The following is a 15684-nucleotide window of genomic DNA, read 5'->3' as shown; positions in this document are numbered from 1 at the left end:
AAGGACAGCATACCGTGGCACAACTAAGAGTGGCAGTCCTTTACAGACTCACTTAGACAATTTTAAGTCCATTGTGATACTACAGTAGCCACAGACCAAGGCTTCTGTCGGGATTCGAACCCACGACCCCTGCACTGGTTGTTGTTGTAGCAGTTTATTAAGCCCATTGTGATACCACAGTAGCGACAGACCAAGGCTTCTGCCGGGAATCGAACCTACGATCCCTGCACTGGTAATCCAAGCACGCTACCAACTCGGCTACCGGGGCGCACTAATCTCTAAAGCAATACGTAATTCTTCCAGGGAAGCATTTACATATTCTAGTGGTGGTATAGTACTTCATTATTGACCTGGAAACCAAGGAACCCAGTTTTAGCTCAATGAGCTCCACATTTTAGGCGTCATTTTCTCCTTTTATGTTAGTTGACTACCTTACTGATATTGAAATTCAGTTCACTGACTCTAGTTTCAAAAACCTGACGATTAAGTCCCATCACTTTTGTCTATGCTCGGCTGTGCTGCTAGATCACACTTGAAATTTTCGATTAGTTGGCAGCCGCCTTGTTGTTGATGTCGCAAGTAAAAAAAGTTGAAAATTTGGGACAGATTCGAGAACAAATTTTATTTAATTGTATCTAGTTTAACTATTTAGATATAATTTGATGCAATTACATCGGCTAGCAAATATAATTGGGTTCTCGGGCTCTCAAAATTTTCTCTAAGCAAAACCAATATTTGAGGGGAGTGACTGTTGACTAGTGCGGCGCTTGTGGGGGAATTATGGGAAGACCGTGATATGGCGTGCTGCCAGGTAATGCCGTTAAACAGACGATACAAGGAAGATGTCTGAGGAAGTATTGCAACCACCTTAAATTCTGATAGGACCATCCATATTCACCATCAGCTATCCCCCTCTCTGATCTTTGCATAGAAAAGGAGTCCATAATTCTTGATGTTGAAGTTTCAGTGATTCTTCGGACTCATAAATTTAGGATTTCTTATACCGTGGTACAGCAATTCCCGATGAAATTGCACAGAAGTTTCATTTATGCTGGTCGATTATCTGTAAAGACAGAAACATTGCCTGGACGATGCAGTGAGAATAGCAGATGGACTTCTCCAATATATTACACCTCAGAATCTAAATCCCATGGCGGCCGGTTGTACGCACCGGATTGATCCGATGGAATCCTCGTTGTTGTTGTAGCAATGTGTTATACACTGAGGAGGCAGCCCTTGCCGATGAAGAACTCCATCGGGTCAATCCCGTACCTACAACCGGTTTGCCTTCATCGGCAATGGCCTTAGTGTACGTGTTTGTCCTGGGAGAGACACATGCCTTCTCCGCACGCTTCTGGTCCGTGCGGTGATTGAAAAGAATCCCGGACCCTGGCTCTGTTCGGTTTGCTAGAACCACCTCCATCATCGGTCGGTGAGGTGTAACCGGTGCATGGAGTGGGTACATTTCCGATTTTGCTCTGGCCTAACGTCACTACGGGAGTATGGACACACTGAATATGTTGCAAGGTGCTATTCGAACATAGACAGCAGTGGATCTCAAGCGTCGCCGTCGTCGTCTTCGTCCTCGGACTATGTGACATAAGTGGGCTACTATCTGTTCTAGGAGACTAACGCTCCTCACAATTCATGGCATTCTCCCCTAGTTAACGACCCGCGGGGCATAGTTTTGACAGAAAAGATTGAAAACTCCACGTTTTGCAAGGAATGAGGATGACCCCACTAGGATTACGAGGAGGTGTAGCATCTCGACAGACATTTCCATTGCATCCCCTGATCTGCTGAGTGAGGTATCCTGGCAAGCCTTCATTTCTTTGGGATCCATGCTGTATAAGCAATACCTTTTGCGCTGTTATCACAGAGACCATCCAAATCATCGTCCTGTGGATAGGTATTCACCGCCCAGAAGCCTTAAGGTAGATCTACATGATCTAGAGCGTGAGGTTCAGCGCTACAAGAGAGAACCTCTAGATCAAGCGGGTTTACACAACATTAGCTAGCGGGTGAATGTGGTCCTCGGAGAACGACCGCCTCCCACTGCACCTGAAGAAATTGACCTCCCACGGTAAACGAGAGTAGTTCTGGCTCAATTACGTTCCGGCAGATGCAGCCGCCTCAATACCTACAGAGCAAGGATTGATGCCAACGTGCAGGATGTGTGTCCCGATTGTGACTAGGGACCACATGATACATGTCACCTGTTTAAAAGCCCACCCAGACTCACTCGTCTCAGACCCAGATCCCTTTGGATGCACCCCACCAATCAAGCAGACGAAAAATAGAGCACAACACACTGCTACAATAACAACTACAACCTCAGAAACTTCAACACTGAAAGATAAAGCTAAAGGGAGTATCGCATGAAAGGCGAGGAAGTTTCTAATCGGTGCCAGACTACGGTTATTAAGAGCCGAGGATGTTGCCTCCCAGGTATAACTCGAGATATGGAAAACGGTGTGTTTGGTTTCTGTTCTCATGCCAGACAAATCTTCCCATTCCTGGTTTCCGCTCGCCAACTTAATTAAACGCAAATACTCATATAGGGGCATACCCAGCATATTGGTCAAATACGATTTCCATCGCAGATTCTTCTTAATGATCTACTCCTACACATAGTGAATTTTTCCCTATTTTCAGCAGATCACCAACACAAATGCCGTAAAATTTATAACACATAAGACAGTCTAAATGAAATACCAGGCCTCATGAAGGAGGCCTGCTTACGACTCAGCGATATCAATGAAACCATTCAAAGTATACCACCTTACTCATTAACTCCTTGAGTCCAATCTCCCAAACTTTGCAAAGAGGTGAATCGTCTGCGTTGGCGGGTCGAAGTCGAAGCCCCTTAGAGTTAAATAGGTTCCCCAGAGCGCCCACTTAAAATGTCTTGTGTAGAGCTCTAGTGGATGCACTCTACCCATTGCAAATAATGAGGGTAGTATAGTAGATAAGAAAATCGAAAAAACTAGAAAAAAATATGCCGTGCTAGAAAGGATCGACATGACGCATCGATCGAGATTAAACGACAACATTTTAGAGTGCGATGCAGTACCCTGCAGCACCCATCATTTATTTACAAGTTTAGCAGCCTGCTATATACCCAGATGTTAGCCCAGGGCAATTGTCAAAAAGTCCAAAATCCGGAGCATTTGTCAAAAGTCCAAATTTCCCACACATGATAGGAAAATTTCAATTCCTTTTTTGCAAAGCTTATAAGCTTTGAAATTTCCCAGCAAACTTATTGTCTAAAAATATTGACAACACTTAGAGACATAGAAAAACTGTTAATTCAATTCTAAAAGGAGCCAAATTTTGCTGTTATTATACATGATTAGGTTTTGTGATTAACGTAAAGACAAAAGCGTTTAAGATGCACAGCAAACATTTTTGATCGAACACATTTTAACAATCTTACCTATTGGTTTGATCATATCAGTCTTCTTATTACGTAGTCAAAATACAAAGAAAACAAGACAAGGACTAGAAATCAGCGGCTTTAGTTAGGAAGTCGGTACTATTTTATCCATTCAAATAAAGCTGTAATTCAAAATGATTTAATTTTCATTTCCTCTTGAGAATTGGAAAAACTAAAAAAAAATGAGGACTTAAAAAAAAGTGATGACTTATTAACAGTGTATAGCCTATTCTTATAATTTTAGATACAAGTCGGAAAATATCAACAAATAATGGACCTGCAGTTTGTCGATATTTGAAGCCCCACTGTCAACTTTAATCTTCATTTGCAAGAAAAAATTTTTGGCGGACACAATGGATATTTTTAAGAAATCGATGTCGAAATACTGGGCCTTCAAAGTCCAAGTACCTGAATGGACACAAGGGCAAACAAACTTAAGATTTACTAAATCTTTACTAAAAAAAACAATCCCATGGCAGTACGTACCGGATTAACCCGATGGAGTCCGTCCTTCATCGACAAGGACTGCCGCCTTAGTGTATAACACATTGCTACAATAACAACAACAACTAAAATATTGGCTAAGTAATGCTTGTCGAGAGTCTTGTGTCATGACATAAAACAAGATACGCGGATATTGAACCATTCCTTAATTTGATTGCTAATAGCGGTGAAGCAAGAGTAGACGATCTGCACCATATTCCTTTGGTATATTTCTAGGGAAACAAAATCCTGGTGATAGTATTACAAAGAAAAATAGATATAAGCTTGTAGACCTTAGGCCGTCTGTTATGGAGAATGTGAAGACATTCGACAATTTTATATTCTAACGTCTGCGTTGAGAAAGGCGGCCTGCGTCTCAGAGTATCGATGGCTTAGTGAAAAATCTTTGAAGATTATGGTGAATGGCATATTTTTTTATGATCTGCTGATTCGGGTTCTTTAAATGGCAGTAGATGAGTAAGTCGAAGACAACGGCGTGTAGAACTAATTAATTTGCAGCTATATAATAAAGCCTCATATTCCAGCTTCTTAAGGAAACTCAAGTAAACACTGTACTTATCAAGAATCCAATATTTATAAAAATGCAGGATTAAGAGGGCATACAAATATCCTTCGACAGAGGAAAAGGTAACAGTTTGACTCGACCAGAGAATTGTAGTTAGCAACATGACTTAGAATTGAATCAAGGTTGTCAGCAAAAAACAATTAAAAAAAAAAATTATAAAATAAAACAAAAAAACTAAAAACAAAAATCAAAAAATAAAAATATAAAACATAAAACACAAATAAAAATAAAAAAATCTAATATATAAAAAAATTAAAAAAAAATAACAATATAAAAAATAAAAACAATTAAAAAAATAAAAACAATTAAAAAAAAGTAAAAACAATTAAAGAAGTAGAAACGATAAAAAAATAACAAAAATTAAGGAATAAATTTTTTAACAAAACTAATATATATAAAAAAAATTTTAAATAGTAAAAATATGTTTGAAAAAAATTTTATATATATTAAAAACATTAAAAAGAAGAGAAAGTAGGAATAAAAAAATCAAGTTAAAAATAAAAAAAAAATAATAACTAAATACAAAAAATATTAAAATAATCTCAATTATAAAAAAGGCAAAAAATAAATATACAATAAATAAAAAGTAAAGAATAGAAAGAAAGAAGTGCGAAGTGCAAAAGTACTAAAAATAAATAAATAAAAATTAAAAATAAAAATAATAAAAAAATAATAAAAAAATAATAAGTAAAAAATTTTTATATAAATAAAAATTATATAAATATTGAAAATAAATAGAAAAAATTAAAAATAAAAAAAAAAAAAATTAAAAATAAAAAAAATTAAAAATAAAGAAAAAAAAATTGAAAATAAATAATAAAATAAAATAAAAAATTTGAAAAAAATACAAATTAAAAATAAAAAAAAAAATTAAAAATAAAAAAAAAATAAAAAATAATAAAAATAAAAAAAATTTAAATTAAAAAAATAAATAAAATTATAAAATTTGAAATAATTAAAATTTTAATAATTAATAGAAATAGAAAACAAAATTAAAAATAATAAAAAAATAAAAACTAAAAAAAAATAAAATTAAAAAAAAAAATAAAAATTAAAAAAATAATATGAATTAAAAAAAATAAAAATTTAAAAAAATAAAAATTAAAAATAAATAAAAATAAAAAATAAAAATTAAAAAAAAAATAAAAATTAAAAAAAAATTTAAATTAAAAAAAAAATAAAAATTAAAAAAAATAAAAATTAGAAAAAAATAAAAATTGAAAAAAATTATATAAATAATAAAATTAAAAAAAAATTTAAAAAAAAATTAAATAAAATAAATAATAAAATAAAAAAAAATAAAATAAATAATAAAATTAAAAAAAAATTAAATTAAAAAATTTTAAATTTGAAAAATTTAATAAAGAATAAAAAAATAAAAATTAAAAAAAATAAAAATTAAAAAAAAATAAAAAAAATAAAAACTAAATAAAAAAATAAAATTAAATAAAAAAAATAAAAATTAAAAAAAAGTAAAAATTAAAAAAATATATAAATCAAAAATAAAAACAAAAATTAAAAAAATACATAATAAAACTATATAAAAAAAATAATAAAACAAAAAAAAATAAAAATCCAAAAACAAAAAAAATAATATAAATAAAAACATTTTGTATAATAAGAACAAAAAAAAAACAAATTAAGAAATAAAAATAATGTTAAATAAAAAAACTTAAAAAAAGGCTTTTAATTTTGCTTTCTATTTTAAATATTGTGGGCAACCCAAGTAATTGCGGATTTTTCATATAGTCGGCGTTGACAATTTTTTTCACAGCTTGTGACTCTGTAATTGCATTCTTTCTTCTGTCAGTTATCAGCTGTTACTTTTAGCTTGCTTTAGAAAAAAAGTGTAAAAAAAGTATATTTGATTAAAATTCATTCTAAGTATTATTAAAAATGCATTTACTTTCTTTTAAAAAATCCGCAATTACTTTTTGGGCAACCCAATAGAAACAAAAACAAAATTTATAATGGTTTCGGATGGACGAATAAATCAAACATGTAAAAAAGAAATTAAAAAAAACTAAAAATTAAAAAAAAAAAATATTTAGAAAAACTATTTTAAAAAAACAAAAATAAAAAAAAAAACAAAAACATAAACATAAAAATAACTGAAAATTTACAAAAAAAAATTATAAAAATTTAAAAGAAAAGTTTCGTTAATTTATTTAGCATAAAGTTTTGCGATCATTTCGAGCATGACTCAATAAAGTTCAATGTGAACATCAACTCAGCAAACTGAGTTCAAAAAGAAAACAATTATTTATTCAAATCTTAGAATTTACCACGAAATACTTCAGAATGTTAATAAATACCTTAGCCCGCAGTTCCCAAGTTTTCTTTGAAAGCCTTCCACTAACCTAGCTGCTAGGCACTAATGAATTAGATATGGAATAGATTCTAACTAATTTATTAAGAAAATTCTATAATTAGTATGGAGGAATGAATAGCTGGAAAAGTAAAAAGCCCTCAAACATCAAATGCATACTACAATACTTTCTTTAAACTGGAAATCTACTTTACTAAAAAGCGGGAATAGAGAATTTTTCATTACTTACCAGAGGTTACTGACTTCCTTAAAGGAAGATCACGAAAAGTAGTTACACTACTACTTTCAGCATTCAAATCCACCGAAGGCAAGGGTGGTGGAGGTGCTGGAGTATCTGAATGGGAACGTTCATGTATCGAACGTACGGGGGGAGGTATCAAAGTGGCTGTAAGATATAAGACACAGAATAGGGTAAAGTTCTTTCAACATGTCATTTCTTTCAAATCTGCAATTTACTAACCTGGCATTGAATTGCTACTTCCTGAAACCAAACGTCGATGTGAGCAAGGACTTGGTGTGGGCGTGGAGGAGGAGGCCAAAGCCACTGGCACTCCCGCCGCATTGAAACCGTGTGCATGCAGATGCGGATTACTCAACAATGGTATATTACCGGGCAGCGTTGCTGGTGGCCTTGGAAAGGGTTGATGGGGCCGAATTTTTGTAGACTCCGATAGCGAAAGAATTTTTCGCACCGCTTGCGGTGAAGCTGTACCAAATTTTGGACAGTTGGGATTCATATTGCGTCTGTTGTCGCTGGTAGATGATGTGGAGGAGGTAGTTGAGAGTGTGGGCGAGGAGGGGTGACGTTTTCGCAGCGACAGCGACGAATTGGGTGCCGAGGAGGAATTGGAAGTATGGGAATAAATGCTTAATTGGTCTCCTCCCGTTCGTGAGGAGTTGCCACCATGTTGTGAGGAGGTGGAATTGGTCGATGTATGTGCTGGTTCACATTCCAGTGAGAATTTGTGAAGAATATCTTCATCATTGATAATTTTCAAATTGTTTAGGTACGCCTTAACTCTTCGTACCATTTGAGCCTCTTCGAACATTTTCTTGGGATTGGGAGCAGCTGTGGATTTCTTTCGTCGTTTAATGGTGGCATTACCGGCATTTGCTGCTATAAGGGTGGGCCCCTGATTGCTAGCTCCTCCCTGCGATGTAGACATTTGGTTAAGCGAAAACATGGCATTCGACGGCGACTGGCCCTTCAACTCCAATATAGCCAACAAATCATAGGGCGAGGAGCACATGTGCGACAGCAAACGCACTTCCTTGGCAATCATACGCAACTTTTCAAAATTGATGAGTTCCTCAATGCGGGTATCGTTGCCCAAGTGTATAAAGGTCAAATCTTTACGCACTATGGGATAGAACGGTATGATGGGATGTTGGTTAAGCAACTCCGAAGATACCAGTTGTCTATATTTGGACATGTTACGCGAAGGATCCATGAGATCTTGGAGATCGGAAAATAGCCTCTGATACTTTGAGGGTAATTTCTCCCAAGTTTGACGCAAGCGATAAACAGCTGCATGACCCAGACCAGAGATGATGGCAAACATTGAGTTGAAGTTTCGACATTCCTTGCAGTGGCGGGCAATTTTGATAAACTGCTTAACTATTTTCATACGCCTTACAATATTGTGCTCGCCACAAATTTCAGTAACCACCCAAAACATTTCCCTGTTGACCAATTCCGAAAATTTGCTCAACATTGGAACTCCATATTTGGTTTTCAAATTGAACAGGTCATCGACGTATTCGGTAGATTCAATTTGCCGAAAGATGGAAAAGTCTTGCAGCGTCAGTTGTATGGCCAATTCATAGGCATTGAGCTGTAGAAAATGTACATTGGATTCCCTTACCAATTCCAAGGCCAATTCATCAGGCACCAAGGTCTCCGAAATGCCATTGGTCTTCAAATAGTAACGTGAGGCGAATCCTATGCGTTCGGCCAAATTCTGCAATTGGTCGGGCAATCGCCTTTGCTTCACCATGCCCCCCTCACCCACACTGACCTCACACAAAGAGAAATTCGAACTGGGATCGTGAATACCGAATTCCTGCAGTGCCAACATAACCACCTCGTGGGCTGTAGTCTCCTTATTGATAAGCAAATATTTACAGGTTTGATCCGCTTTGAACACCTTTAGAACATGTTCGGGATAGTCGGGCACCAAACTGCCCGTGGTTGAAACCGCAGAGGGCCTATGCACAGAGGCCGATAGATAACTGGTGGGATTCAGCGTAGCCGATGTTGCTGAATTATCCTCATATTGCAATGATGTCAAGTCAGGATTCGACTGCGATTGGTATAGTCTTCCATTGGGTCCATTCGGACCTGCTGACGAAGCACTGCTTAGGGAACCGCTTTTATGTTTCTCGGAACAGGCAACATTTAGCAAAGCATCACTGGAGTCGTTGAGATTGGAAGCTTGAAGACCAGTGACATTCTTGTGCAGCAAATTCATTTTGGCCAAAGCCTTTTGTAGCCGTCTCTTGGGCGCCAAGGTCATAAAACCTCCGCCTTTGCTATCACCACCTCCTCCACCTTGCATGCCATTGGCATCTTTTTTCGCTGAGGCATTAACCGATTGCAGCAAATTGTTTACAAAATTAGAAGCCATGTTGCCGGCCGACTGAATTGGGGTGCCAGGACTGGGTAGACCGCGATCGGTTTGGTCTTCACCTCCGGAAGAGTGCAACAGCATATCAACTGAGCTGAGTCTCACTATGTGGGCCCGATTAGCGGCTGCGGCGGCCGCCGCTGCTGCTGCTGATAAGTCGTCAGTTGTGGAATCGGCTCTGCCATGCAGTTTAGCCACATCATTGGCACATATGCGACGGGGACTTCGCAGCGACTTTGAACCCGCCATATTGCCATTGGCAGCGTTCATGCCACCACTGGCGGTCAATTCCACAGCCTGCATCATTTCTTTGAAACCCAACAGATTGCTTTTGACCGTTATGCTGAGATGTGTGGAACCCATAAGGATCTCGAGAGCCCGTTTACTGGTGACATGCTCGAAGCTTTGACCGTTCACTTCGTGAATTTGATCGCCCCTCTTCAATCCGGACTCCTGAGCTTTTGAATCTCGCTCCACATGTGATATGTATATGCCGCAGCCGCCGGTGGCCACACACGCACCACGCATTTCATAGCCTCCAATGATATTGAAATTTAACGATTCGTCACGCGATGAACGCGTCAAGGTACACGAACGATTGCGAGCTTTGGCAGCACAGGCAATATGCAAGAGCCTTAGTTGGCTCAACAACTTCTTGCGCTCCAGACCGGCTTCAAATATTTCTAAAAACTCCATCATTTCATGGTCGGCTTCGAAATCAGTGAAATGATTGTTGACCCAAAGCAAAACGACGCGGGTCACACGATCTCTTATCTCCTGCGGCGTGGCATGACTGGCAAACTTTGGCACTGGCTCTACCCCATTGACATCGGCCTCAAACCAACTCAAAAGCTTTTGGGTAACTTCTTGTGAATTTTTAATAAATATCCTATGAGTCAAGAGGAAATCCTCCACATAGAAGGGATCGGTCATGGAATTTTCCTCGACCAGTTGCTGCAACAAACGTTCAGGTGTCCCTCGAATGACGACATGACCCCGTTTGGCATTGGCATTGTGATTGGCACTCTGTGTTGCCGCACTGCCGGTGGCATCATTGCTGCCAATCTGTCGAAGTTCTGTTACCATAACCACCCGACCATCCTCGTCCTCATGGCGTCTAGTGTTCTCCTCTCCCTGGTGTTGTATGCGATAGTAGTCGGTTTGAGTGATGCAAACAAATTGACAGTCATCACATTTGGTACGCATAACACCCTTGTGATACAATTTATCCATGGTGGGCAGTATGCCAAAGGAATCGCCCACCTGTAGCTCATCGCGTTCTCCATTGGCATGCTCGATTTCCACCACGCCATTAATGAGCACAGACCAAGAGTCCAATTCTTCGCCGTCGGACATGACCACAGTACCGGCCTTGTCCACCACTGCAAAGACCATAACCGAGCATAGAGCTCGTCTAACGGCCAATGTAATGTTGGTGAAAGCCTTAAGACCTTGAGTGAATTCGAGTAGAATTTCGACATCTTCTTCGGTGCGTTCAGAGGGATCCTTTTCCAAACAATCACGAACGGCATCGCGGACATTAAGGCTCTGCGGGAAGAAAAAAAAAGAGAAAAAATGTTCATTAGTCGGGCAAGGCAAGTGGAAAGAACTGAATGAGAAATGCATGAGGAAAGCAATCATGGTGGAGATAATACTGCTGCATAAAGGTAAATCGTTGACTACTCTTTACAAAAGCCTAGTCCAAGGATCACTAGAGTTGACATAACTTCGTTTTAAGGAGAGAAAACATAAGAAATGCAAAAATGTTACTTAACCCATTAACGACGAATGGGTTCAATCCCATGGCAGCCGGTTGTACGCACCGGATTGACCCGATGGAATCTTCATCGGCAAGGGCTGCCGCCTCAGTGTACGTGTTCGTCTTTTTTCGTCATGGGAGAGGCACATCCCGGAGTGCCTTCTCCGTATGCTTTTGGTCCGTGCCGGGATTGAAAAGAACCCCGGACCCTGGTTCTGTTCCGTTTGCCAGAACCGCCTTCATCATCGGTCAGTGTCGGTGAGGTGTAACAGGTGCTTGGAGTGGGTACATTTCCGTTCTTGCTCTGGCCTAACTTCGCTACGGGAGTATAGTCATACTGGCTATGTCGCTAAGTGCTGTGCGAACACAGCCAGCAGTGGGTCACAAGCGTCGCCGTCGTCGCCTTCGGCGTCCTCGTCGTCGGACTATGTGACCCCCCCGACCTCTCCCGTACGGCAATTTATGCAAAGACAGCACCCTAGCCCTACTATTGCCAGGCCAGTGTCAGGAAATGTATCGTTCCTGCAGTTAAACTGCAATGGACTGCGAGGCAAGATTGATGAGATTGTGGATTTTATGAGTCGGAAGAGCATATCGGTCGCAGCGATCCAGGAGACAAAGCTGACTAACACCTGCAGCTTGCACAGTTGTCACGGCTACAATGTGCTACGTAAGGATCGCTCAAGGAATGGAGGTGGGGGATTGGCCTTCGTTATACACCATTCCGTGCAGTATAGACCTATCTCGCCTGCGCTTGACGCTAGTGACCCATACATGGAATGTATGGGGGTAGCAGTCAAGTCTGGTACTGCCGAGATAGAGATATACAACGTGTATATACCGCCGGTTGGCAGCTGTGTCCCGATTAATGGCCAGGCCTACAGCCCCGACATAAGTGGGTTGCTATCTGGCCATAGTCGTCTGGTTCTGGGGGATTTCAATGCACATCACTCGTCATGGCATTCTCCCCTAGGCAACGACCAGCGTGGTATAGCTTTGGCAGAGCAGATAGATAGCTCCACGTTTTGCACGGTGAATGAGGATGCCCCCACTAGGATTACGAGGAGGTGCAGCAGCTCGCCAGACATCTCAATCGCATCCCCTGATCTCCTGAGTGACGTATCCTGGCAAGCCGTCATCTCTTTGGGGTCAGACCACCTCCCCATAATCCTCACCATCGACCGACCACCCGACTTCATAACCTCTGAGCGCCGAACGTTCATCAACTATAAGAAGGCCAATTGGACTGGCTTCAGAGAGTATACCAATCGCCGCTTCAATGAACTGCCACCCCCCTCTGATGTGCTTGTGGCCGAGAGGAAATTCCGAGACATCATCAACGCAGCAGCCGCTCGCTTTATACCAGCCGGTCGAATACCGCAAGTGCGACCCAATTTCCCGGCGCAAGCAGTGGTACTCGCAGACGAGCGTGATGGGATTCGTGCTATGGACCCCGCTAACCCCAGAATCAGCGAGCTGAATCTGGAAATAAACAGGGTAGTCAACGAACATAAGCGGAATTTGTGGCTGGAACACTTGGAGCAATGTAACTTAGGCACCGGTGCAGGCAAATTGTGGGCCACTGTTAAGTCTCTCTCGAACCCCGGTAGACGGGACGACAGGACCTCAGTCACTTTTGGCGAGTTAACCGTGACTGATCCGAAGAGATGCGCCAGGTTGTTCAACCGTCAATTTATCGTGCATCCCGAGAGAGACAGGGCAAGGAGGAGAGCCATTCGCCGTATTCGTGGTCTCCGAGCCGATGAACAGCCATCACAATTTACCGTGGGCGAAGTTACGAATGTCATCCGTGGCGCCAAATCTTCCAAGGCGTTGGGCCCCGACGGAATCTCTACATTGATGCTGAAGAATCTGGATTTACCTGGAGTTGAGTACCTTACCACTGTCCTTAACCTGTCATTGAACACTCTTATAGTTCCCGATGTCTGGAAAATGGGCAGAGTGATCCCGCTACTGAAGCCTGGTAAAGACCCGAGTTTGGGGGAGTCGTACAGACCGATCTCCCTTCTCTCACCAGTGGCTAAGACGCTTGAGGCATTACTCCTCCCGAGCCTCGTAGGAGAATTTCCATTCGCCGAGCATCAACACGGATTTCGGAGACTGCACAGCACAACAACAGCTTTGCATGCCATCACCACACACATTTGCCGTGGCTTCAATCAACCCAGGCCATGTGATAGGACGGTCCTCGTGGCATTGGACCTATCGAAGGCATTCGACACGGTCAGCCATGCCAAATTATTTGAGGACATCGCCAACACGTCCCTCCAGCCAGGCCTTAAACGTTGGGTCGCGAATTATCTGTGTGGCCGCCAGTCATTTGTGGAATTTAGGGATAAGAAGTCAAAACACCGTAGAGTGAAACAGGGAGTTCCCCAAAGGCGGGGTGATATCTCCGGCTCTGTTTAACCTCTACCTTTCCTCCATCCCACCTCCTCCAGACGGCATAGAGATCGTATCATATGCGGACGACTGTACGATCTTGGCATCAGGCCCCCCACCCATTGATGACATCTGCGATAGGTTGAACGTCTACCTCAACGAGCTTGCCTCATATTTCGCTGCAAGAAATCTGAAGATATCCGCCACCAAATCTTCAGCCACACTGTTCACTACAAATACGCGTGAGGTGAATTCTGAGCTGACTGTGATGGTCGATGGAGAATTGATTCCGACCATCAAGTGTCCCAAAATACTTGGCGTCACATTTGACAGCTCCTACACTTTCTCCCCACATGCCACAGCAATCTGCAATAAAGTCAAAAGTAGAAACAAGGTCCTCAAGTCACTCGCTGGCAGCACTTGGGGTGCAGACAAAGAAACCTTGTTGACCACGTACAAAGCAATTGGCCGGTATGTGGTAAGTTATGCAGCGCCAGTGTGGTCACGTCAGCTTTGTGACACGCAGTGGAATAATATTCAGATCTGTCAGAATGCCGCCCTCCGAACTGCGACGGGCTGCCTCCTTAGTTCTCATGTGGACCACCTCCACCAGGAGACAAAGATCCTACCAGTGCGAAGACATAACTACATGCTGTCTAAGCAATACCTTTTGGGCTGTTATCGCAGAAATCATCCAAATCATCATCTTGTGGATAGATACCCACCGCCCAGAAGCCTTAAGGTAGATCTACATGATCTAGAGCGTGAGGTCCAGCGCTACAAGAGAGAACCTCTAGATCAAGCGGCATATCAAGCGGGTCTGAACAACATTCATGCAGACACGGTAGCAGACTCGTTAACTGGCTACCGGGTGAATGTAGTCCTTGGAGTACGACCGCCACCCATTGCACCCGAAGAAATCGACCTCCCCCGGCAAACCAGAGTGATTCTGGCTCAATTACGTTCCGGCAGATGCAGCCGCCTCAATTCCCACAGAGCTAGGATTGATGCCGACGTGCAAGATGTATGTCCCGACTGTAACCGGGGACCGCACGATACACGTCACCTGTTTAACTGCCCGGCCAGACCCACTCGACTCAGACCCAGATCCCTGTGGACGCACCCCATCTTAGTCGCGGAGTTCCTGGGTCTTGACACTCAACAGAATCAAGCAGACGAAAGATAGTACACAATAAACTGCTACAACAACAACAACAACAACAACGACGAATGGGTAGAAAAAGACCCAAAAATAGAGCTGTCTTAGAAGAATTCCAGGTCGTGTTGGGAAAGAGATATCCTTATGAAAATTATAAATTCTTTAGATTTTGAGCCTACTACTTTTGACAGCAGGTGGAATTTTGTGTCAAAGTCATTAAAATCAACTTTTCTTTGATAAATGGTCATAAAATATTAAGAATTTTTGTTGCAAAAACATACTGGTCTAGGAAATAAAAAATATTTTCTTCTTTTAAATTTTTTCAAAACTTTTTTTTAATTTAGAGAAATATTTTTTTTTTAATTAAAAAAAAATATTTTTTTAATTAAAATTTTTTTTTTTTGAATTAAAAAAAAATATTTTTTTTTTGATTTAAAAATTTACTTTTTCATAATAAATGCTCTAAATAATGAATATATGAAATTTCATCAAAATCGGTCAAGGGAATCGAGGATCAGACATTAATGGGTTAACAAGAAACGATCATAATTTGGTACATGCAGTAACTTGGCTGAAGAAAACCAAAGCAGAAAGAAGGCAAACTGGTATAAAAACAAATTTCGTTACTGCTTGTACCGACTTTACTTCTGCAGCCATATTTAGGTCAACATAGCAGTAACCCAACTTGTCTTTTTGGTAGCTATATCCAAGTATAGACCGATCTAAACCATATTCGACACGGATATCGAAAAGCCTAATATAAGTCACTGTGTCAAATTTCAGCGATATTGGATTCTAAATGTGTCTTTAAATCGAGAGATCGATCTATATGGCAAGACTTTAAATCGAGAGATCAGATTTGGCAGCAATATCCAAATCTGAACTAATCTGGGCCAAATTGA

The 15684-nt window shown here is 40.4% G+C and overlaps 1 protein-coding gene across 4 annotated transcripts in view; it reads right to left on the bottom strand.

The window, feature by feature from the left end:
• The window catches only part of LOC106093634 (rap guanine nucleotide exchange factor 2), a 106432-nt gene that overhangs the window by 12218 nt on the left and 78530 nt on the right, over window positions 1–15684 (bottom strand). For 3 of the 4 annotated variants that reach the window (XM_059364334.1, XM_059364335.1, XM_059364337.1), the window contains exons 4-5: window positions 7295–11009; window positions 7064–7219 (exon numbers count right to left, since the gene is read on the bottom strand). In XM_059364334.1, coding sequence (XP_059220317.1) covers window positions 7064–7219; window positions 7295–11009 — 3871 coding nt within the window. Of the gene's footprint in view, window positions 1–3455; window positions 3559–7063; window positions 7220–7294; window positions 11010–15684 lie in introns of those variants that run through there. The other variant, XM_059364336.1, reaches the window with a different exon arrangement.

Source organism: Stomoxys calcitrans, chromosome 3 (assembly GCF_963082655.1).
Source record: "Stomoxys calcitrans chromosome 3, idStoCalc2.1, whole genome shotgun sequence".
NCBI lineage: Eukaryota > Metazoa > Arthropoda > Insecta > Diptera > Muscidae > Stomoxys > Stomoxys calcitrans.
Note: the sequence above shows the minus strand (reverse complement) of the source record. Positions and strands in the feature narration are given on the sequence as shown.